The 23,443-nt window shown below is 39.5% G+C and overlaps 2 protein-coding genes across 2 annotated transcripts; both read right to left on the bottom strand.

Annotated features, from left to right (window-relative positions):
• Positions 1-1,425: 1,425 nt before the first annotated feature.
• On the bottom strand, positions 1,426-5,993 carry UQCRB (ubiquinol-cytochrome c reductase binding protein; the record flags this gene model as incomplete). Its single annotated transcript, XM_079533597.1, has 4 exons — positions 1,426-1,654; positions 2,829-2,995; positions 5,189-5,260; positions 5,975-5,993. The coding sequence occupies 4 exons, from the start codon at positions 5,991-5,993 to the stop codon at positions 1,577-1,579; spliced, it is 336 nt and encodes a 111-aa protein (XP_079389723.1). The 3' UTR covers positions 1,426-1,576.
• A 1,856-nt stretch (positions 5,994-7,849) lies between these two features.
• Positions 7,850-23,278, bottom strand: MTERF3 (mitochondrial transcription termination factor 3; the record flags this gene model as incomplete). The annotated part of the gene is made up of 7 exons (XM_079533038.1): positions 7,850-8,044; positions 9,423-9,584; positions 12,419-12,490; positions 13,734-13,881; positions 19,390-19,579; positions 20,186-20,338; positions 22,978-23,278. The coding sequence occupies 7 exons, from the start codon at positions 23,276-23,278 to the stop codon at positions 7,850-7,852; spliced, it is 1,221 nt and encodes a 406-aa protein (XP_079389164.1).
• Positions 23,279-23,443: the final 165 nt, after the last annotated feature.

The raw sequence follows: 23,443 nt of genomic DNA, 5'->3' as shown, positions 1-23,443 counted from the left end.
AATATGCTAAATATGAATGTTAAGAAGTCAGTGATTTTACCTGTTATGCCAACTGGCACATGGATGCTTTGCACTCTGTTCAACGCTCTATTTTCAAATGCCTCATGTCATCAACACCCTTTTTTCCACCCCATTTTTTTTAAAAAGCTTATGAATCACATTAACCTTAGTTCAAAACGAGGATCAAACAGATACTAACTTTATTAGTAAGTTCTCAAAAATGCATCATCAAATGATGTATGTTTCAGTGATAAGGTTTTAAGATAGGAGATGAAAGAAACCTCACGTTCTTAATGTAATCCATTTGCAAAAATTTTTAAGGAATATTGGCGATACAGATATTTTCACACCATTTTGTTTTTACCACGTCAGGTGTGAAATATTGGGATAAGTATTTCACCCAGGAATAGCTGTATTCACTTAGGAGATTGTGTTGCGGAGTCTCCTTCTCTGGAGATATCTGAGGCCCATCTGGACACCTACCTTGCGTGATCTGCTGTAGGGAATCTGCTATTGCAGGGGGGTTGGACTCAATGATACCTAGAGGTGCCTTCCAACCCCCACAGTTCTGTGATTCTGTAATTTTAGAGATGCAAGCAACAAAAGCATGGGTCAGACAAGCACATATAGCAAAAAAGATATCTTGTTACTATCACACAATCACACAAGATAGCGTACCTCATTTGTGTGTAATAACACAAAACAGGCACCAAATTAACACTACCATTAAACTCAAGGCCTTCAGCCAGCAAGGGCTAGTATTTCCAGATACACATGAATCACTTCTGCATTTATGTAGAGCCTGAATTATACACATCTCTAATGTTAAGCCTGTTAGCACAATTGTTTCAAATATTTGATGCCACTTACTGTAAACATCCTCTAGGCCAAGAAAAAAAAAGAAATGGGAAGTTAATTATGGTGCAAAAAGCACATCAGCATAGCACTTTTATCCTTTACAAAAATATCATAAGCTGAAATGAGACCTTAAGATTTATATGAACATTATCTTTTTATGCTTGAACAACGCATATAGTATAAATAGCTAGAGAAACATTCCCTGACTTTATGGTTAAGGAACCACTGCCATTTGTCATTACTGTAATATGTACATGCTTACATCCATAGACTGTTACTTCTGCTGTCTCATGACACCAACACAACATGAAGCACTGTATTCTCACCTCCAGGGAGAAAAGATGAAGGAAGTAGCACCTCCTTTTTAAGTTAACAACTTCACCAGCAATTCTGGGTGTTTCCTGCCTAACTCTGCAAGTACAGAAAACAGCTGTACTATGAAAGAAGTAAGAATCAAGAAGCTGGAATGAAGACTACATCCCATTAAGCTAATGTGTAATGTATATGCTCATAGGAAAGATCTGAACATTAGCTTGCTAACATTTATAAAGAAGTCTTCCCAGGAGATTTTATACTTCAACATATTTATTTTAGTTGGACGAACAGACTCAATGAACAAGCTGAAACAAGTATTCCTTCAGCCTTACATGTGCTTCCCTGAAGACGTGAACCAAACTTCAGAAATATCAGAAAGAAGCGGCATGAAGTAGTTCAATAGTTATTTCTTGTTCCATGCTTCTCTTTCAAGTCGTTCACGAATTACTTCTTTTAGGTATGGTTCAAGATAAGGCTTATCCTGAAGAAAAGAAAAGAATACATTAAAACATGATTATATTTAAAAGGGAGGTCCAGAAACGACTCAAACCATTCCTGCAGATCACCTCTCTCTCATTCTTTCTCAGATTTGACTACAAAGCAATCTACTGAGTGGAAGAGAAGGGGGGTTAAAAAAGAAAGAAAAAGAATCACATTACTCATTCTGAAAAGACAGACTTGCTATCTGCCAAGTCTGCAAAGACAAATTCCCTAATGTAACCACTTTGAATTCCTAATGCCTCACTGGCAGTATCAAATCAAATGATGCTTTCAGCTTCACCCTCAGAAATGACACTGGGTTATTTTTTTTTTTTTTTTTTTTTTTTCTTGTTCTGCTTTTTGACAAGTATCCAAATGAGCAAAATCTACTTCCATTACATCAGGTTCACGTAAAATACCATTTGCATGAAAGAAACTTATTTTCAACTTAACTTCTAAACAGCACCGCAAAGATTCAGCAGAACACCTGACTGTGATCAGTTGCTAATCAAACTGCTGCTCAATCAACATATGCAAACAGACAGTCAATGCAGCATTTACCAAAATATGACCAATAACACAAGAAACAGCTTCTGCTTCTAGAAGGAAATTAAAGCTCTTGTGTTATCTTCCAGTACAAAGTTTAGTGGCAAGATTCCTCTCTGCCTTATCTTTGGAGAAAGATGAAATGGACAGAAATACAAATGTGTGAGTTACTCCACTGCAAAGAAACATTCTAACTACAACTAAAAAGGCAGATTTTGTTTGATTTGGCTCTCATATTACAGAAAGACACTTATTCTAATACTCAGTTTTCCTTTAAATTATTCTTCCTTCACATTTTCATTAATTGTGTAGAAAATCTTGAGCCAAAGCTTTTATTAAGAAACTCATCAGAAGAATTTCCATGGTCACTAGAAAGTATTTCCTTATCTGATAGCTTAGAATATTTCATCCGAAGACAAGAGTTCTATAGTTTTGAGCTGTGGTTTAAGCTTTTGTCATCTTGAACAAAGCATCTGAATTTCCATTGTTAAAATCCAGACTTTTAAACAGAATTCCAAAGCAATGTTATTCAAAGGTATAAGATATACACTGATTTACTCATTTTAAGTAACATGCAACGTGCACCTCTTCACAGAGATTCAAAGTCCCAAAGAACACTCTGCACTTACCTCTTCATATTTTACCCACTGTTCTTTTGGAAGGATCCGATGCTTCAAGCTTAAATCAAGTGCTCTCTTTATGCGAAACATTCTTTCATTGTAAAGATGCTCTGGAAGTCTCTTCAGTGCTTCTTTTACATCATCATCTTCATACAATGTATCATCTCGCATTAATCCTGTGCCAAAAATATTTTTACAATATCACTGAATAGATATTCCCAAATAAGACTCAAGACCCAACAAATACGTTTCTAAACTTGGGCGTAACACTTCAAATGCAAAGTTAGAAAGAAAAGAAAACAGACACATGTAGGAGAAGATAAACACTACTTCCTCAAAGAGATTAAAACTGTGAATATTGACTTCCACATACTTTCATTCCTTTTCTCAAGAAAGAATATGGAAAATGGATATTTGATTCAATGTGTTTCATGAGATATTGAGATCTGATTGTTGATTTCTGCTCTATTTTATATCCTTATATTTCAGATGGCAATCTACGTAAGAGATTTAAGAACTGATTCTATTGCAGTCAGTTGATCACAGATGTGACTACTTGAGTATTTAAGAACAAATCTTTTAAATTTCACTGCTAAAAAAGCCTTGGTGCCCATTGACTATAACAAGCAGTGGAAACATGAAACCACTCAAGTTGTTTGTGCCCGAGTTTCTACTTCTTCCCTCCAACTGGGATTTAATTCAAGTAGGACCATCTAGTCCTCTGAAAACCAAAACCACCACTTTTTTTTTTTTGAATGAAGAATTCCTGAAATTCAACCAACTGCTTACAATTTCAGTATTAACAACAAAGAACAAAGCATTACTTCTGTATCATTCCAAGATTGATGCAGATCATACGAGAACAGCTACTGACTTGAGGTGTAAGGTTTTGATCTCACAGACTTGAATTGGAAGTAGTATCCCAATAAAATAGAATTTCTTTTGTCATGGTTTTGTGATTTTTGGTTTTTGGTATTCCACATCATAACATCATGTGGGGCACTGGGAGTTTAACTGTCAATGCTCAAGTCCTGGGTACCTGCCCAGAAGAGAAGAAGAACTACATTCCCCAGGGGACCTTGCAGTCAGGGAGAGGAGGTTTAACTCCTGGCAAGGTCACCTGATGTGCTCTTTCTTGCCTGCCCTTTGTCGTGGGCGCTGCTCCCGTCTCCCTGCTGCTCAACTGGACTGCGCATCTCACCTCAGCGTTGTGGTGAGGCCTATCCACCTTTCGGACATTCTCTCTTTCATTACATTTGATTTATTAGCTTCAATTCTGATCATATTGTATTATAGTGTGTTATCTTGCATTCCAATACTATATTTAGTAAATCAGTTTGTTTCTCCTCAGATCGTTGCTGCTGTTTTTAATTATTTTGGGGTCTCCTGTTTCCTTTTTTTCCGGAGGCACAGATCTGCGGATCCCTCTGCCCCACTCGTCACAGAACCGGGTCGAACCAGCCCGTAAACCGTTGGCATCTTTTAAGCAGCATGTTCTTGAACTCAGTTTTGCAGTTTCTTGCTAAAGGCACAAGAAGCACAGTAACTCCTTTAATTACTAGATTTCAGAAAAGCAGCAAAAAGCATTAAAGTCTTCAAGAATTTCAGGAAGCAGACAAGACTGCACCTCTATTAGTAAGACAGTGGCAGAGGAATGAACATTGGTCATTCAAATTTTTTTTTCCTCATGTTCCTGGGGAAAGCGTGTGAACTGCCTTTAAACAATTAACTCAAACTGCAGTCAGTAGTAGCAGTCTGCATGTTCAGATTCTCTTGTCTTTCAAAAACAGTCCTGCAATCTGTACTGCTGAAACAAGCTCAGTAATAACAATGGACAAATTAAGTATGATACCATCAAGGTAATCTCCTTTACTTAAAGAAACACCACTTTTACAGTTACTTGATCACTAAATCACTAAAGGCTAGAGAATAAATCCTTTTTATGGAAATTGAACACTTTGCACAAATGTTCCAGATAGACTGCTATTATAATCCAGACTGCTATTAGCATCAATCTCCCTATTTTCAGGGACAGCATTTGGGAAGGTAATAAGGCTAGCAAATAGCAATGGGTACAATTGACTTGGTGGAAAAAAAAGAAAGAATCAAGCTTTCAGGACTGCTTTCCAGAAGTGTCTTCAAGAGCTTCAGCCTGACTTTAACTGTTAAAAGGTATTTCACAGAAAAGGAGAAGAAATACAGAACAGAAGTCACTTTTTTCTAACTTTTTTCCACAATAAACATAGCAGCTAATATCAATAAAACAATTAGATAGACATTTCAAAATGCTTACACTGACCAGTTACCAATCATAACCAGATTGAGGACTGTTACACTTGAAAAGCTTTAAGGCCCAATGAAGTACTTACCATATTTGTTGAACCCAGCTGCATTATAATACCACTTTCGAATTCTGTCCATCAGGCGACCACCTCCTGAAACTACAAACGACTGTCATCAGTTGGAGAGCAGCATAAAATTCAGCGTTCCACAACACTATGACAGCATGCAAATACTTGCCAATCTCTTTCACAGCAGCAGTGTGACACCACTTGAACTTATAGACCTAGGCCTGTCTGCGTTACAGTATTGAGAAAGGGACACTGAACACATGGAATGAGTGCTTGTTGCTTACAGTGTTTTGATCTGTTCCACACAATTTAAATATCAGACTACTTTAAGACTAACGTCACTACTAACCACTCACTACCAAAGACAGCAGCAACAGTTTCAAGCTCCATCACTCTTACACGAGCTAAAAGCAGTGTTCTACCACCACGCTTTTCTAACCTCGTACTCTTAAGCTTTAGGACCTGAGAGGAAACATCGCTAAGGGACAGAGCAATGCCAGCATTCGAGCAGGTCACCGGAGCCCGAGGCCTCTCAGAAAGGCGGCGGCTCCCAAACTCCTTCCTATCGCTTCCGAGCCCCTCCGCCCCAGCGCTCGAAGCCCGACAGAGGCCGGAGCTGAAGGACAGGGCTGGGACAGAGGTCACCGAAGGGCTAAGGACACAGGGTGCCCAACGCGACCCCAACTCCCCCGCCCCGGCCCGCAGCCCCCCAGAGCAGTAGGAAGGACGGCAGGACGAAGACAAGTTCGATGGGACAAGCCCCGCGCCGAAGCCGCCCCAATCGCGATCCCTCCTCCTCCTTACCCGTTGCCCTCGCCGCCATCTTGACCTCGGAGCGGCGCACTGCCTGTTGGGAGCGGCCTGCTGGGGACGCCGCGGCGCCGCAGGGAGAGGAGAGGCCGCCGCCAATGGCGGCGCAGCGCGGGCGCATGCGCGTGGGCAGAAGGGCCGGTGTGGGCAGGGCCCGCTGGGAGGGGGCGGTGATGGGGGCAGAGCGCGGTTTATCGGGAGCGAAGTGCTGCGGTTTTAAAGAGTGGCAAATACATAAATAATTGATTAACCCCAAAGCTAATAACTAATTACACTACTTATACCGCTACAGCGCTCCCAGCCGAGCAGCAGGCCGGAGGATGGCCGGTGACTGCAGGCCAAACGTTTCTTCTGCAGGCTTTTCCATCCTCAAGCAGAAAAGCTCTTGGCGCGAGGCAGCTCTGCTGTCCTCAATCCTGCCTTGTTTCAGCACTTGCATAAAGTCGGTTATTGCCTTTCTTCGCGGTGTTTCTGGGAAGTATATCTGGCACAAGCATTCAGCATTTCAAAGAAGCCGCGTTAGCTCTGGCTGCAGTGGGTTTTTTTTGTTTTGTTTTTTAAATACATTCAGAAAGATGGAAGTTCAAATTTTAAGCCATCCAAAATGTGGTACGTGCTCTACAGTACAATGGTTTGTCACAAACCAGTTAGGTGCTGAGCACAGCGGAGCAAATTCACAAAAAAAACCCTCTCATATCTGCATACAAAGCCTTTTTCAGCCTTACTTCTGCAACACAAAGGGGCACTTAATGTTCCAACACCAAGCTTTTAACAAATGGAGACGTTTTCATTAAATAAACGTAAATCCAAATGAAAACATCTGGATTTTAATTTCCTGACCTACTTTAACAGGAAGAATAGAAGCTTCTAAACAATAAAGTGTTAGCTTGCATTTGGACAATCAGCTTGCATTTGGTAATTCTGTATTAACGTAGTTCATTCATTGATAGTATAAAATACCTTCACTATTCCCCACAGTTCCCATTTTACTTCAGTTATAATTGAGCCAATTAATGACATACTACAGCCTCTTTTTGTGTGGTTACTTCTATACTAAAGACGTACAAATCACATCAGGGTGAAGCCAAACTGCTTCTCCTGTCAACAAGGCAAAGACAAAAGTGATTTAAAACAAAACTAGACACATCCCTAAAATTTTAGAAGGAGCCTTTTTTGTTTTTCTTATTGTGATTTGCCTAGATTCAATTTGCTGTGGGTGTTTTGTTGTTGTATTTCAAGCAAAGTTTCACAGTACAGCTTTTAGGATATGAACTTCAGAAGCCTGTTTCACAAAGGTTTTTCTTTTTAACCTGTTAAAAAATGCCCTTTTCTATGAGGAACTTTACATACGCAATAGTGTATTCCTCTCTGACATATAAAAGAGCAAATAACATTACTAGCTTCTAAGATGAGAACATGTAATTGTGCCACTTCTCTGCTACTACATTAGCTTGGTAACTACATTAACTTGCTAGTTTCTTAGTAAGGTGAGGGAGAAGACAGGAGGAGAGACTGGGAAGAAATCACTAACCAGTCTTTCCATCTCCCCAAACTCCAAATTATTGAAAGTAAAACAAAACAAAAAAATCCACTTCAATTTACTTTTCTGTTAGTGTGCTTCATCATTCATGCTGAATTAAAAGATAGCAATTAATTTCAAGGATTACATCAATATCAGTCAACATATACTCACCTAACTCTTTTTAAATATACTTTTAAGTCACCGTAAACATTGCTGTAAGCCTTTACTTATGAAACACTTGTAGGACGTAATTAATTCTTAAACAATAAGGAAGTTGAGACCTTGAAAGAAGCAGTTTTTAAAAATGTTTATTTCATAACTTTATTCCTTTCTACATGTGTTAATAATTAAATTGTTTTTAAGAATTTTTCAAAGTCCCGCATGGAGGCTTTGGCAATCTCTGTACAAAACACCTCATCAGGTAAGGACGCAAGCTGGTCCAGGGAGATGTAGCCGGGTTGAGTTGGGTCATACTGGGCTCTTCCCAAGAATATAAGAAACATATGTCTCTCTTTGATTCGTAATAGCTTTGAGTTGAAAACCTAAGAAAGCAGAAAGAAAGAATCCTAAAATCATAAAAGAGAATCTTTTAGGTAGTCTAAATTTCAGACTCTAATGAATCTAAAATAAAACATTCTTCAGACAAACTGGAGCACAAAAACAGATAATTTACATCTTTGCTCCTCATTTTTGTCAACCATCCAGTAGTTCGTATTTATATATAAAATTATTGAAATTCTAGGTGAATGTTTCAATATAACATGCTGAGATGCATACACCAGGAAAATCAGGGAGCAACACAACTCTCTTGAGCATGATACTTAGTACATTTACATAAGATAACTACATGCTATAATTCATGGAATCACAGCCAAAGAAGTGAAGAAGAGATTTGGAAATAAAGAAAAAGATTACTGAAACACTTTTCCTCTATTATCAGGAATGCTTAGATTTAGATTAGCATTGTTATGGGGAAGAAATGAAGAGCTAACAACCAAGAACAGTGGCAGCAGAAGAGGTGAATAGCTGCATCTTCTTCTATAACACAATCAAAAGGCACAGTGCAGTAGTTCAGAAAATCTGTTTGTTTTCTTTTGCATAACAATGTCTACCTTTGAAGATATTTGTCTCAAAAAGAACTGCAGACTATCAGAGGGTGAAAATAATGGTGGAATGAATTAGAGGAACACATATGAAAGAAAAAAAGTGGGGAAAATGGCAGGATGCAGATGTATTATGTGTGGACAATGTGGGAGTCAAAGGGACATGGCCAAGCCAGAATACACAGAAACTGAATTGCCCTAATCCTGTCCTGAAACCCCTCACTTTTGAGGATGGGACAGAAGAGATGGCTGCAGTTTTGGCTACACAAAAAACATGGAATGAAGAAACTCCCCACTTTCTCTTCCAAACAAAAGCAACAAAAATAACAAGGTGAAGCACGACAAAGCCACAACAACGTAACTGAGAATGTAGTGAACAAGACTTGTGATCACTTACAGGTCAAGTAAAACAGAAGTGAGATACAAACTGGAGATATAGCAACCATCAGTATCAGGTAATGGTACATGTAGTACGTAACAAGATAAGTAATAAAAATCCAAAAGAGAAGTCACATTTCCCCCACACAATTTTTGCTTTTTAGTCAATCCTCAACAGTTGTTGAGTTGCCAATAAAAAGTTATCTCAAATAGAGTACAAGTCACATAAAAATAGAAGAATTGTATGTCCTGTATACAGTGAGCCTCCACTTTCACCAAACCAGTAGTTCAGAAAGCCTACTTGTCTTCTCTTGCACAGCAACATCTGCCTTTGAAGATATTTGTCACAAAAAGAATTGGAGACCATCAAAGGGTGCAAATGATGATGAAATGAATTAGACTGTGCAAATAGCACCTCCAATTTAGATTAACAGCTCACCTGAGGAAAGCGAGTAAGCATGTTGTGGGGAATGCCCATTATGTTGTGCAGGTAGTCAAATGTCTGCCTGAGTCTCTTTTTACTTGCAGTTAAAATCTTGGGGGTTTTAAACGCAATCTGCTGAACTTCGTTACGTTGAAAACCAAATTCAACTTGACAAACCTGAAAAAGAGAACAATATTCAAAAGTCAGATACAACAAAGTTAGCTTGTTTTAACATGCCAGTGAAATAAGCTAATGTAAAATCACTCTTTTATTACACAGTAATACGAATGCAATCCGTAATAATCTAATCTTTTGAAGTCAGGGAGCATGAACTGTTCATCACCCCTGGATTGAAGTATAATTTGTTTATAGAACATTCTTGAAATTTAGATTACTTGTGTGAATGCTACCTATTTTACAGTTTGTCTGAGATATGAACCAAAAAAACTCCTGTATCTTGGTATGCACGGCAGTTACAAGCATAAAAATTCTCCCCCAAGAGCTCTTCATCACTTCCAATACCAGACTTCCAAAAGAGACTGACATTTTAGTTGTGGAGCTGTTGAGCCCAGTAAAACACAGTAATCAAAGTGACTACTTTTGTTTATATGTTATTTCTTTTGCTAATGTATTCAAGTCATATTTTCTATACTAGGGACTATAATTTCAATCCTGAACTCTACTGAAAGAGCTGTGCAAAACAGCTCTTCATTTCATTTTACAGTTGGTTCACATCTAAAGTAAGATGTCTTTTTCAAAGCCTGCCTTGACTTTAATTATATTCCTCAAAAGGAAAATAAAACACATTTTTTCAATAAAATTGTGAGAACTCCTCCCAATGTGCAGGCAGCAAGCAGTTCAGAGTTGTTGATCAAGGAATTTAGCATCCAAGAGCATCTCATAATTCAGCCATTTCTTCTATCCGAATGTGACATTTACAAGGAGCTTGCTTTCAATCATGTAGTGGGTATGCTTGCCAGTCAACATAAAGCAGACTTTGAAATCCAACTCAGGTACTTCTTCACAGCTGGCAAAAAGGATGATGCTTTTTGTTTGTCCAGTTTGATGTGACAACACCAAAGCTCCTTTCCAGGATTTCCTGGCAAATGCAAAGCAAAGGGTCTGGAATCTGGGTTTTGAATACACCTTTCAAGATACCTTTGGCAATTGCTTTCAAAGATGACTGTAATCAGGTCTGCCAACTCCTGATTCTTTTTTATCTGCTTTATAAATATTTCCTTATCGTGGAAATACTAACCAAGACAGCAGTCACGTATGAAGGTATGTGTTTGCACTACAGAGGTGCTTTCCACAGATCTGAGTTGGCAGGGGTAGCTTATTGCATTAAGAACTACAACTGAAAGTACGGCCTGGTCTTAAATCAGTGGAGATATATGGCTGGCTCTACTGCAGTTAGTTCTGGCAAGTCTCTCCACCTCGTCCTTTCTGCGCTATGAAACTGAGCAACAGTTTTCTGGACATAAATAGGGAGCTCAATTGTAAATTGCTTTAAGTGTTCAGTTAAATACACTTAATAGTCAGTAATTCTCTACGCCACATGTTAATTTCCTTACTGTGCAAGTCCTAGCTGTTACCAACACACTCTATGTGATTCCCCCAACACATCCTGGTAATGCAAACTTTCCTGTTTTATTCTCTCAATGGATCTCAAATTGTGCTTGATGAGAACTTTAGAGGATTGAATAATCTACCCCTGAGATTGCTTAATCCATGTTAGCATGTCCTGACAACCAGTGTCGATTGTAGCACTTGTTTCTAAGCAGCAGTGAGGGATAGCACCAGATCACTTGCAAATGCTGTTAAATGGTTACACTTTGTGAACGCTGCTTGCCCACCAGAGGTAAGGATACACAGGTCAGAAATCAGATTCTGAGTTGGATTCATCCAACCTCCTGAAAAGATGGTGCTTCTAAGTATCAGTAGATTCCAACATCAAGGACCTAGAATTCCTCCTCTTCTCTCTCTGTGTTAAAAGTAGGAAGGCTACAATAACAACAATACTTTACACTTCCATGTAGGCAGACAAAAGATAGTTACCAAGAACTGAAAGTCTCAGAAAGTGCATTCATTGTAATATACTGACTCCCTAGCCTGTGGAAACAATGTTCGTTAAAAAGAAAGCACTATTAATTGGAACAGTCTGCTACTTTCCAGTCTCCTCCCTTACCACACACACATTTCAGATTGCAAGACTCCCAGTGCTTAATGGCTTCAGAGTGGTGAGTCCGTCTGAAAAATTACATATTTTAATTCATAGTTATGCTTTATAGGATAATGGGATTTCTCAAATTGTTAGACTACATCATGCTGTTTGGCCTAGCAGCTTTACAGCACAATAATTAAACCAATACACAGTGACATTTTCAAAGAGGAAAGGAGTCCCTGTGGGTTTAAAGTTATTTACCCAACAGTTGTTAATAATGACCATCTGCTATCAGACAATAGGTGTCAAATGGACATTTTGGCACACTAGCTACCTGCCAAGAGGAAAATAATAAAAACCACATTTCTTGCTCCTAAATCTTCATAAACAAACTAAGTTAGCAAAACCCCATAGTAATTAAGAAGAAAAAAATAAAAAAAAAAACCACAACCGAAGACCAAAAGAGCCCAAGGAACAAGCTCCATTTTTCACTCATTGTAAAGGAACGGGTAACAATTTGTGTCATCGGATAGCAACTTTTGGCAGGAAGGGAGTCAGATGAAGATTCTAACCTACATCAGAACAGAAGACAGAACAAGTCATTGTTCCAAGTATGCTGTATGCTTGCAAACCATAGAGGAAAAGAAGCTGTTTGACAGAATGCTCAATTATTTTCTGTGCTCCCCATCTGTCTTCCCCAAAATTATTTCCTGACTACTTTTTTTTTTTTTTTTTTTTTTTTTTTTTTTTTTTTTTACAGGATTCTCCTCTAGGGAATTTTATTTTCAGTCAACTCTTAAACTATGTGGATAGGGAATATACTTTCAACATCTACTAATAAGCTTACCTGAAGATTCTCTTTTACGGGCTCTAATTTGCCAGTCAGCAGCCTAGGAAAACGAATTACCAGATCCTTTGTCTGCAATTAGGGAGAACCCACAGACAGAAGAAAGATTATTATTGACAGCATGCCTACAAACTTATCCATGAGGGGAAAAACTTTATTTTGCAATCAGAAAAGGAACGAACTTTCACTTGCATTTCATTAGAACTCTAATACAAAAATGAGTAAATTCTTTGCATCTTCATTAAATCTTCATGCAAAATCAAATGTATTTTTTTGTTATCCAAATGAACATGACTGTAGCCACTACAAAACAGATTGGAAGACAAGAGTAAAAGCATTCCCCAGAAGAAGAAAGCATACTGATGAGCCCTTTCTCTTTCTCAGTGCTTGAGTTGTTTCTCTTCATCTCTTTAAAAAGAAATAAGCAAAACAAAACTACCTGATAGAGGCTATAAAAGAATTTTTCAATTGCAGTACTTTATCTGTCCCCTTCAGGACCTACTAACACCATAGTACTATGGAAATAAAAGAAATTACTCCATGTTTCCTGACTCATGGGATCACTTGGAATCCCCCCCAGGTACAAGGCAGGGACCTCGTACCTGGAGCCTGGAAAGACCGAGAACAGGCACTGTGTCAGCTATGACTGTTTAGCTAAAGAAGCCAACAGAAAAACACAAGATTCCACTTGAAAGCTGACATTTATTGCAATTCACCAGCCATTGCAGGAAACAACTAATGCTGCCTACTCATTCTAGGAAGCTTAAAATACTAGTTCTTGTCAAAATGTCAAAGCATGGTGCTAAACCTTCTAAGCACCTAACGTGGTAGCGCTCTGAGAAGTGGTCTCAAAGATTACTCTCAGTGAACTGAGCACATGACAGTGTTTAGTTTGATTTGCATTTGGAGAATAGACTATTTTTCGCTGATGAGTTAAGATACAGTAAGTTAAGTTACAGTATCTTGAAGAAACAAAAACAGAGAATCTGCTCAAAGTTAAAAAGATGCATGCAGTTCTCAGCAATGCATTCAGTCCCATGAATCACCAGGAGTAATAAAACTGGGTACACACGTGCTTGTTTGACAGTATCCTACAGCAGATCATCTTCAAGCACTGTATGATTCAAGATTTTTGGAATATTAGACACCCTATTACATTTTTAGAAGGTTAAAATCACGTTAATAGTCCTGTAATTCTCCGCATTACATGGGCAGTGTCACTAAGGTTTGTGATGACAAACATAAGTATTCATATTCTAAGGCAGTTGAGATGTTGCTGACAAGGTACTTAAAGACTTCAGAGTACAGTTTTTACCTTTTTTACGCTGAGGCCAAGTTCATTTTTTAAGAAACCCAGTCTGTTATCCAATCTTTCCACTGAAAACAACAGCAAATATGGAGCTCTTGAGACCATCTGAGTAATTTCTGCATTACCGAATTTTTTTGATTTTAGGTAAGCCACTCTAGAAACAGAACAAAAACAAAATAAAATCCAGTGATGAAAATTTTACTGCCTTCATTTATTCAGTACTTGTTTAAATTCCTCAGTGATATCTTATAAACGGACAGATGTTCTATCATTAACATGCAACTCTGCCAAAAATAATTAGAAGGAAATCTGCAGTTATCATAAAAGCAAAATACCATCCCTCCCAATTAATTAGAAGTTAAATAAACCTCAGAGCAGAATGTCAATACTGAAGACAGATTTTAATTCCTTCCAGCTGTACTTTAGCAGATAACTATGTTAACCTACATTTAACTACCAGCCTGTCTCCTAGATTACAAACACATTAATAGATCATCATAGGATACGGACAAGAAGATATACACAGCCTGTTGCTATTTTAATGAATTCCATTTCTACTGCTGAAAGAACAGAGTAATATACCTCATACATCTCTGTTTTGCCAATAACACTGGAGAAGAAATATCACACAACAATGCCACCTGTAAAGACATTGTCCAAAGACATTCCTAAATCAGCTGTTCTGTTACAAGAGGTCCCTACTTTCAGTCACTAGTCCAAGGATTTTAGTTACAAAACATCTGCTTGTCAGAAAGGTGAAGGGGCTGACTGATGTTTTTATATTTAACAAAACTATCTTTCTTTCCAGCTCAGATTATTTTTTTCCCCTAACTTCATTGAGTTTGATGTGCAGAGTATGCTTGGAGGCCTGTAACTAGCCGTGATCCCCAAGGGTCAGTACTGGGTCTGGTCTTGTTCAACATCTTCATCAGTGACATGGATGAAGGGATAGAGTCCATCCACAGCAAGTTTGCTGATGATACAAAGCTGGGAGGAGTGGCTGACACACCAGATGGCTGTGCTGCCATTCAACAAGATCTGGACAAACTAGTGAGCTGTGCAGGGAGGAATACAATGAGGCTTAAGAAGAGCAAGTACAGAATATTATTCCTGGGGAAGAATAACCGCATGCACCAGTACAGCTAATGGGCTGACCTGCTGGAGAGGAGCTCTGCAGAGAATGACCTGGATGTTCTGGTGAACAACAGGTTGGCCAGGAGCCAGCAGTGCACCCTTGTGCCCAAGGGCAATGGTATCCTGGAATGCATTAAAAAGAGCGTGGCCAGAGATCAAGGGAGGTGATCCTCCCCCTCTGTTCTGCCCTGATGAGGTCACATTTAGAATACTGTGTCCAGTTCCTGGCTCCTCAGTTAAAAAAAATACAGGGATCTCCAAGGAGTTCAGCAGAGGGACACAAAGATGATAAAGGGCCCGGAGCATCTCCTGTAAGAAGAAAGGCTGAGTAACCTGGGTTTGTTCAGTCTAGGGAAAAGAAGACTGAGAAGGGATCTTATTAATGTTTATAAATATCTAAAGGAGGGTGGGGAGGCAAATAGATGAGGCCAGGCTCTTCTTGGACGTGTGTAGCAATAGGACAAGGAGTAATGGTCTAAAACTTGAAAACAGAATTTCCATAAAAACATGTGGAAGAACTTTATGGTAAGGGTGACAGAGTACTGGAACACATTGCCCAGACAGGGTGTGGAGTCTCCTTCTACAGAGATATTCAAGACCACCTGTGTAACCTACTATAAGGCACCTGCTTTAGCAGGGGGGGTTAAACTCAATGATCTTTAAAGATCCCTCCCAACCCCTGAAATTCTGTGATCCTGTGAATTCAGTGAAAATGAAATCCTGTTTCAAGCACTACTGCAATATTACTGAGGGGCCTAGAGCAAAAGTTTTATGAAGAGCAGCTGAAGAAACTGGGATTGTTCAGTCTGGAGAAAAGAAGGCTCAGGGGAGACCTTATTTCTCTCTACAACTGCCTGAAAGGAGGTTATGGTGAGGTGGGGGTCAACCTCCTCTCCTGCATAACTAGCAATAAAACTAGAGGGCACGGCCTCAAGTTGTGCCAGAGGAGATTTAAGTTGGATGTTAGGAAAAGTTCCTTCTCTGAAACAACAGTCAGCCACTGGACTGCGATGCCCAGGGAGATGGTGGAGTCACCATCCCTGAAGGTGTTCAAAAAATGCTGAGATGGGAAAGTACAGGGTACGAAAGAGACATGATTAACCTATGTGCCACCTGTATGGGAAATGTTAGGTTACAGCCTGAACCAGTGATTGAGCACCTGGTGAAGGGACATAGCCAGCCCTAGGAGCACAGGTGGAAGCAATTCACCTGTTTGCCCAGAAGGGGGGACCCTGTGCCTATCCCTCCATAATCACATTTAAGGGCTGGCAACTGCGAAGGAAACATCCCTACTTGGAGACTGTCACCTTTGGAGTGTTGTGTGAGCCCTAATCCTTTGAGAGCGATACAAGATTTCTTCTTTATTACTAGACTGTGACCTTTCTTGGGTGATCCAAAACCGGTTTAAAGCAGCTATATCTGCTATTGCCTGTCCTTACATCACCATTTACTAAGAACTGTCCTACCATTTGAAAAGGTTTGCTTTGAATACAGACATTCAGAAACACAAGCAATTGTTGTTAGATGAAAGAATAAGAACTGATTTGACAGCAATTGAGATACCGTCTAGACTGCAGAATGTTCTGCAGAAGCAGATATTCTGCAAATGATGCTTACTCCTAGAGTAGGAAAAAAAGAGGCTGTATTAAATTATACCTTTTTGAGTGAAGAAGTAAAAATACCTTCCAGTCACTATATCCTTTTCTACAAAGTCTCAGAAATTAGATCACCATGTGCCAAAAAACTCTACAGAACAGACTCAAGAATAAGCTCCAGAGGACCAATTCTTAACTAAGAAGGCATCTCAACTCAAAGAGTAGCAGCCTAGTCTCCAGGCAATACTAACACTGGCTACAGTAGCTTCAGAGACAGAGAGATGACAAGGGAGAAAAATACAGGACTCAAAAATAATTATTCCTTCATAGTTTATCTCATTTTTTTGAATGCTGCAGGTTGGCTGTGCTGTATTTCTTCTGTTTTTCAAGGCTTTACCTGTCAAGCATCTTAAAAACACAGCTAAATGAGCAGTCAAAAAACCAAAAACTTTCAGTTGTTTTGACTCTTTTCCTTTTGTTTTCTATTAACAAGTCATTAAGATTCACCCTTGAAGCACTTCTGGGCAATCTGGAAAGGCTTTTAAAAGGGGGATAGCAAGATTGTAATCAGCTGACTCTAGAAGATAGTACATTAGAGAACAGTCATTCAATCTGACCAAGGCTAGAGATAACTTTGTGAGTATTGGCACTAAGGTTAGCTCTCATTCTTACTGCAGGGGTCAGCAGTTCTATGTAGCATGTTAAGAGTTTTAAGTCATCATTAATAACTCCGTAAAAACAAAGCATCTGGTGCAGCTGCAGTACAGACACTGATTTGCAACTGTCAAATTATTATGAATTATGGAATGTTTTGACTTTTACAGTGTTTATCCGAAGTCAAATGCCAAATCTATGAAAATTTGTGTTTTGTTTCCTGGCAATGTGGAATCCATAGCAATAAAACATTCCAGCGTGATGTAACCGATACCATGTCCATCTGTGATGGAGTGTTTATATAAAGGTGATACTCAGCTTTCAAAAGACAGCTATTTGAGACATGTTTAGCCTCTGAGGAACGCTTACCTTAAAGTTAGTGGAAAGGCATTCATCAATGCCAATCTGGGATAAACTTACTGAAAAAAAAAAATCAGGCTGTGGAATACGAATAAGAAACTGGATTGCCTCATTCAGCCCCAGTCTCACAGACTGCCACAGAACAGTCGCTGAAGAACGGATCTAACTTCACAGGTGAGTTACAAAACTTATTGTAGCAAAACCTACTCTCTTCTGGAAAACTTAAGTAACTCACACAATCTCAACTCAAACACTACTGCTGAAAAATCAGCTAGGTTAGTTTTGCCTACCGTTTCTAAAAGGCCACTTAGTGAATAAGCAGATGGAAGAGCAGAAGAAAAATGAGGAAAAAAAGTCAAGTCTGTGTTTGACGTGAGTATGTTAACATACCCGCTTCCATAAAGATGTACTTTCACAGCTCAGTCTTGGAAAGTTATTACACACATAACCCAACCAGACAGAGGGGTTTTTTCTTCCAATTTCTAAATAGTAGGATATTTTGAGTTCTTTGCAAAGCATGTGTGTATGTACATGAGTTGTTCTGAAAACAAAAAAAAGTGTTCGATTAATGCAAGCCTCCTTGACGTACTTTTGACATTGTGTCCATCTCCTGCAATTTTTCTGGTCTATAATCAACACATCTAATGAAAATATACATCAGAAGAATTCAATCACTCCATTTCAGAATCTAACCCTTACTAAAGATAGGCAACAGGCAAATACAGATGAATAAAGAAACCTAGAATCTCTATGGCTACAAGATAAATCAGTACAGTTTGGTGCTGGTACCTTGAGTATTTCATAACTTAATGGTGTCCCACCTGTAAACATTTGGAAGGAAGCAGTAAAACATGAGAATAAGGAGAAACTGTTTCTATCCATAAACCAACAAGGAGAAAGACTGGAACACAGTTACAAGTCATCACATCAGCACTGTGGCAAGGAACATTCACACAAAAATACATGCTCCAAACCTACATTCAATTACTTTGGCTAAATGAAGAACTAAAAGCTCTTTTTTTGAGGAAAAAAAATATATTTAAGATAATACATATTAATATCTTTAGTATTTTTAATTTGGGATATTTAACTTTAGGAAGGATTTTGTTTAAAAGTGAAGGGTTTCCTGTCACAGATACAAATTTCATCTTTAAAGTTCTAGAAATAATACTCCAAAGTTAACAATCTAAAAATACTCAGGACAGACTTCTGTGAAGGTATATTCACAGTTACCACCATTATGTCATTATATCTCTAGAAATGACCAGACAAAGAATTGTTAATGAAATAATTACTGTTAAAGAAGATGTTCCACTGTTGGCAGAGAACAGGTAATACTATTAAACAGCTTGATTCAGACAACTAACCAACCCAAAAACCTAAAACCAACAAAACTGGTAGACACACTGACAACTTCCAACACAAATTCCATCATTTTACAAGTCATGCTGCTGGAGAAACAGGTGTATATACATACATTTTTCTTATTTCTTCAGTGCTTACTTTCAGACAAGTAGCTAATATATTCAGAACAAAGTGTCTTCTGAAGCATATGTAATCAAGGGGCAGTCTCCTTGTTAAGTCAGTTCCAAGTTGCTACTAAAAGAGACACTCTTTTCTGTTTATTCTCCTTTCTGAAGTATGTGTCTCATCTTTTTATGGAGGTACGGCTTTGCATCTTGTTAAGTCAGACTGAAAACTTGAGCAGTAAATTTTGATATGATGGTTAGTTTTCAAATGCATCGGAGCACTGATTTGACTTATGACACCACCACGTGTTAATGGCGACTGATGGGAAAAGGAACGTGGAGCCAGGAGCTGAATATATGTGGCAGCAACACACGTTCAGACAAGCTTAAGCCAATTGGGAAACTTCAACCCTAAGGCCTTAGCACCATGTTGATATTTTATGGGCATACCTGGTTTCTAGAGCTTCCAGATCTTCACCAAGGATGTATGGATTTTTGGTTAGGAACGGTCCCAGTTGACTGTCTTCTATACCCACATCCTTCAGAAACAGAAGTATTTTAGTTACATCTTTTTCAAAGTCCAAGGTCAGTAAGAGTTGACCTGCCTTTTGACGTTTCTCCACTTGAGATAAATCAACTCCTAGAAACAAATAAAATGAGAGACTGTTTTAATTAAACACAGACCTGATTTCCTATAAATGTTTCAGAAAGTCATGCTGAAGTTTCTAAGGAGTAGTATGTGCGTATATATTTTTACATATATATACACACACACACATATATATATATAAAATTTTCCTCTTATTTAACATACCTTGCTGAACACACGAAGGTTGTATATTATGGAAATGTTCCAGATAAAACAAACAGACTGTTTTCAGACTCTGTTGCTAAATTTGTTTTCTGAAGAGAGATATCTTCAGTGAATCCTGAATGTGAGAAATTGAGCACGCTAGTATGTACCGCATGCAGAGACCTGTCTTGTTGCACAGAAATATGTACAAGGAACTCCTAACTCCATTACATAAGGGAAGGGGACAATTTCAGTGAAGTATCCTTGGTGTGTGACTCATGCACAGCTTTTTCCGTTCACCCTGCATAATATTCTGCTGCCCTTCTTACTGGTCATCGTTTCCACAGCCTGAAATTTTCAAGTTTACAAAACCACCAATAAGATCAAAACACAAACTGCAGAACTTTCAAAGCTTCAGACACACAGAAAACACGTAAACAAAATCACACACACCTAGGTGGACAAGCTTGGTCAGGGTTTCTGAGTGATCAACATAATCTCGAAGTGTGGAAGACTGAGGAGGAAGAAGTGGATCTGCAATGATCTTCACAGCTTCTTCCTCGGAAATCTCCTCCAAAGCAGATGAAGGTGGAACATCATCCCAGTCTAAGAAATAAATACAGAAGATTAAGGTGCATTTTGTGAATGACAAAGCTGCTCCCCTCAAAGGCTATGGAGATCTCCTCAAATCCATCTCAAAAAGCAAGAACATTTTTTGCAAGAAATGAATAGCAAATCTATTGTTATTTGAAAGGACATGCAAAAAGATTCTGCTCCCAGTTTTTGCCTCTGTGACATTTCCTTCTCACTGTCCATCAACTCTTGCTCATAATGCTAAATCTGAGCCAAATGCCCAACAACCCTGCCTTCAGCCTCCAGCTTCATCACTGCAGACAACAGATCACATCACTTTATTGAAAAATACTTCTTTCCTGTCTTCCCAAATACATTTTTGCCTGATCAAATCCAGACCAAAAGCTACTGGAAAAATTATTTTTAATTACCTGGTAGGTCCACTGTCTTGCACCTCTTTTAAATACAGTGCTTGAACTGCAGTTGTTTTTAACTGTCAAGGTATTTCACAGACACCTTCAATTCAGCTATCATATCTCAACCACTAGAGAATGGCTGACTGCCACCACCTCTGACAGCTAAAAAATTCGAGCTCCATTCCTACTTATTAACATTCCCAAATAAGCACGATTGTGTTTGCTCCCACTCACCTGTTCAGTCACAGAATTTGCTGTCTTTTTTGAAAATATTTCCTCTCAACTCATCTATTTCTCAAGTGACAGGAACCTTGCAACTGGCAAATCAGAATTGTTATTTTGAAGGCTGCCCATCAGCATTCACCTCAATTGTTCAACTGACTACTGATCAGCAGCACTAATTATAAACTCCCCTGGATGGGGTTTTTTGAGTCCTGTACCTTAGTTAGCACAATGACTTCCTACACACTTGGGTGAGACTCTTAAGTGGCAAAAAACACAAACCTGAACTACAAAGACAGGTTTCAAAATAAGCAGGAAGATGCTATTGTTCTAGGAAGTGTTGCATAGACTAATTCAATTGTTGCAGCTCTTGCCACTTCAAAGCCTCGGCAAAAAAAGCCCAATAAAACATTTTTAGCAACACTTACATCTTAAACAGTAATAAGAGCACTCCAGGAGTCTATATGGATATGATGCATTTCCATTGAGGAACAAATCAATATAGACTACAATTCATTCTCATATCACAGATGCACTTTTTTTCCCCCCACTCAAAGTTCTTTAAACTTCCTATCATAAAATAGATCTCAAATTAATAAATCATAAATAAAAAAAAAATAAGCTATGTCTCTCCTATTACATACTGCCAACTGGGCAAACTGCTCCACATACTTGCACAACAGTAAATGTGCCTGCAGATCAAATCTGGCATGTAAACAAACTGTGCTGCAGGTGCAGAGACATATAAGCTGGCTGACCTGTCAGATCTGGTGCTGCACTGTTTCCAGAACCAGCTGCACAAATACACAGGTCTCAGTTGCAGCTCTGAGCCACCCCAAAAATAAGCTCTGTAAGATCCAAGCTGTCTGGGCTCAAAGCTGAATCTGAATATATAAGACTGCCTTATTACTCCAGATCACATTTCCTCAGCATACTGACATTATTTCCAGATAACAGTATTGTTTGTTTTTACATTATTTACAGTATTTTTACATTTTTACTCTTCTCAGACATGAATATAAAAAAAGGCCACTCTGAAAATATTTAGTAGAGAAAAGTGAGGCAGACAACACGAAGATCTATCTCCCTCAGGAAAGAATTTGACAAGCACTTCTCATTATGGCAGTGCTTCACACTGTGTTGCCTCCTGTTGCCTACTCTGGACCAACTCTCAAGTGTTGCGTGAATTGCTTTGGACTGCTTTCCCCCACCCCTGCTCAGCTGCTGCAGATAGTTATGAAAACAAAATGCCTTCAAGGATCTGCTCCAACCCACCACATTACAACTTTATTTTGGATTAGCTCAATTTTTGGATTTTGGATTTATATGCTATGGAGCTGCAGCAGGAATTCTACGTTAACTATGGGAGTAAAACCAAATGAAAGTCAGGAAAGCAGATAAATGTAAGAGCTGCTCTGAAAGTAATGCCTCCTATTTTATTTTGTTGGCTTGCAGTGTCAGAGGTGGATATTGGTGATATGGCAGGAGATGTTGCACCTTCCCACCGATATTTTGGTACATTTTGTTGCTGTGTGACAGATGGCAGCAGAGAGGCAGTCTGATAGAATAGCATCAGCAGAAGTGAGAAAGCAAAGGCCCGTCATTGAATTCCTCCACGTGAGAAAAAATGGCATCCATTGATGTTCATTGATGCTTACTGAATGCTGATGCTGAACAGATAGTGGACAGGAGCACAGTGAGGCAGAGGGTGCTGCATTTCAGTGGTGGCAACAGCAGATCAACTCCACTGGTGTAGATGTTTACATCTACATGTAGGCTCTTCTTCATCACTGCCAAAAATGCATAGCTAACAGTGGTGACTATGTTGGAAAACAGTGTTTTGTAGCTGAGAATTTGCCCTATCAAATAGTTATTGCACTCTTCGTACCTATTGTAGTTTGCATGGAAATAAATAGGAGGCGTTACTTTCAAAACAACTTGTGTACTTCAGTTAAACAGGTCAGAAAAGAAAGAACAGAATAAAAAAGAGCGCCAACAGCAATACTGAACGCAGGACTCCCTGAGGTCTCTTACCTTCATACAGTTTGGCTGCGCTCAGGTCAGAGACCGTCTCTGGTGCCGCCTGCTCCTGCTTTACTGCTACAGGCAGGCTGCTTCTGGGAGCACAGGCCTCGCCCTTGGCACGGGAGGGCCGGGCATAGTCTCCTACAGATACATGCAGCCTCCACGGAGGAAGCCTGCGCCCAGAGAGCAGCGCAGGCAGCGGGGCCGCCCCACAGCACGCCCGCGCGGCGCCGCCGTGGCTCCTCAGGCCCAGCAAGCCGGCGGCCCTCAGCCAGCCGCAGCGGGCGGCGAGCCGAGCCCACACGGCCATCCACCGCCTCCACGCGGTGCTCCGCGGTGCACAAGAGGCGGAGGAAGGGAGCGAAGCACGCTCACCTCACCAACGGGGCAACCTCACAGCCCCATTCACAACCCCCATCGGCCTCCCAGCCCAGCAACCCCTGCGCGGGGCGGGGGGAAGGAGGAGAATTGGCGC

Source organism: Tetrao urogallus (assembly GCF_951394365.1).
Source record: "Tetrao urogallus genome assembly, chromosome: 3".
NCBI lineage: Eukaryota > Metazoa > Chordata > Aves > Galliformes > Phasianidae > Tetrao > Tetrao urogallus.
The sequence above is the reverse complement of the archived record's forward strand: the minus strand, read 5'-3'. Positions and strand labels throughout refer to the sequence as shown.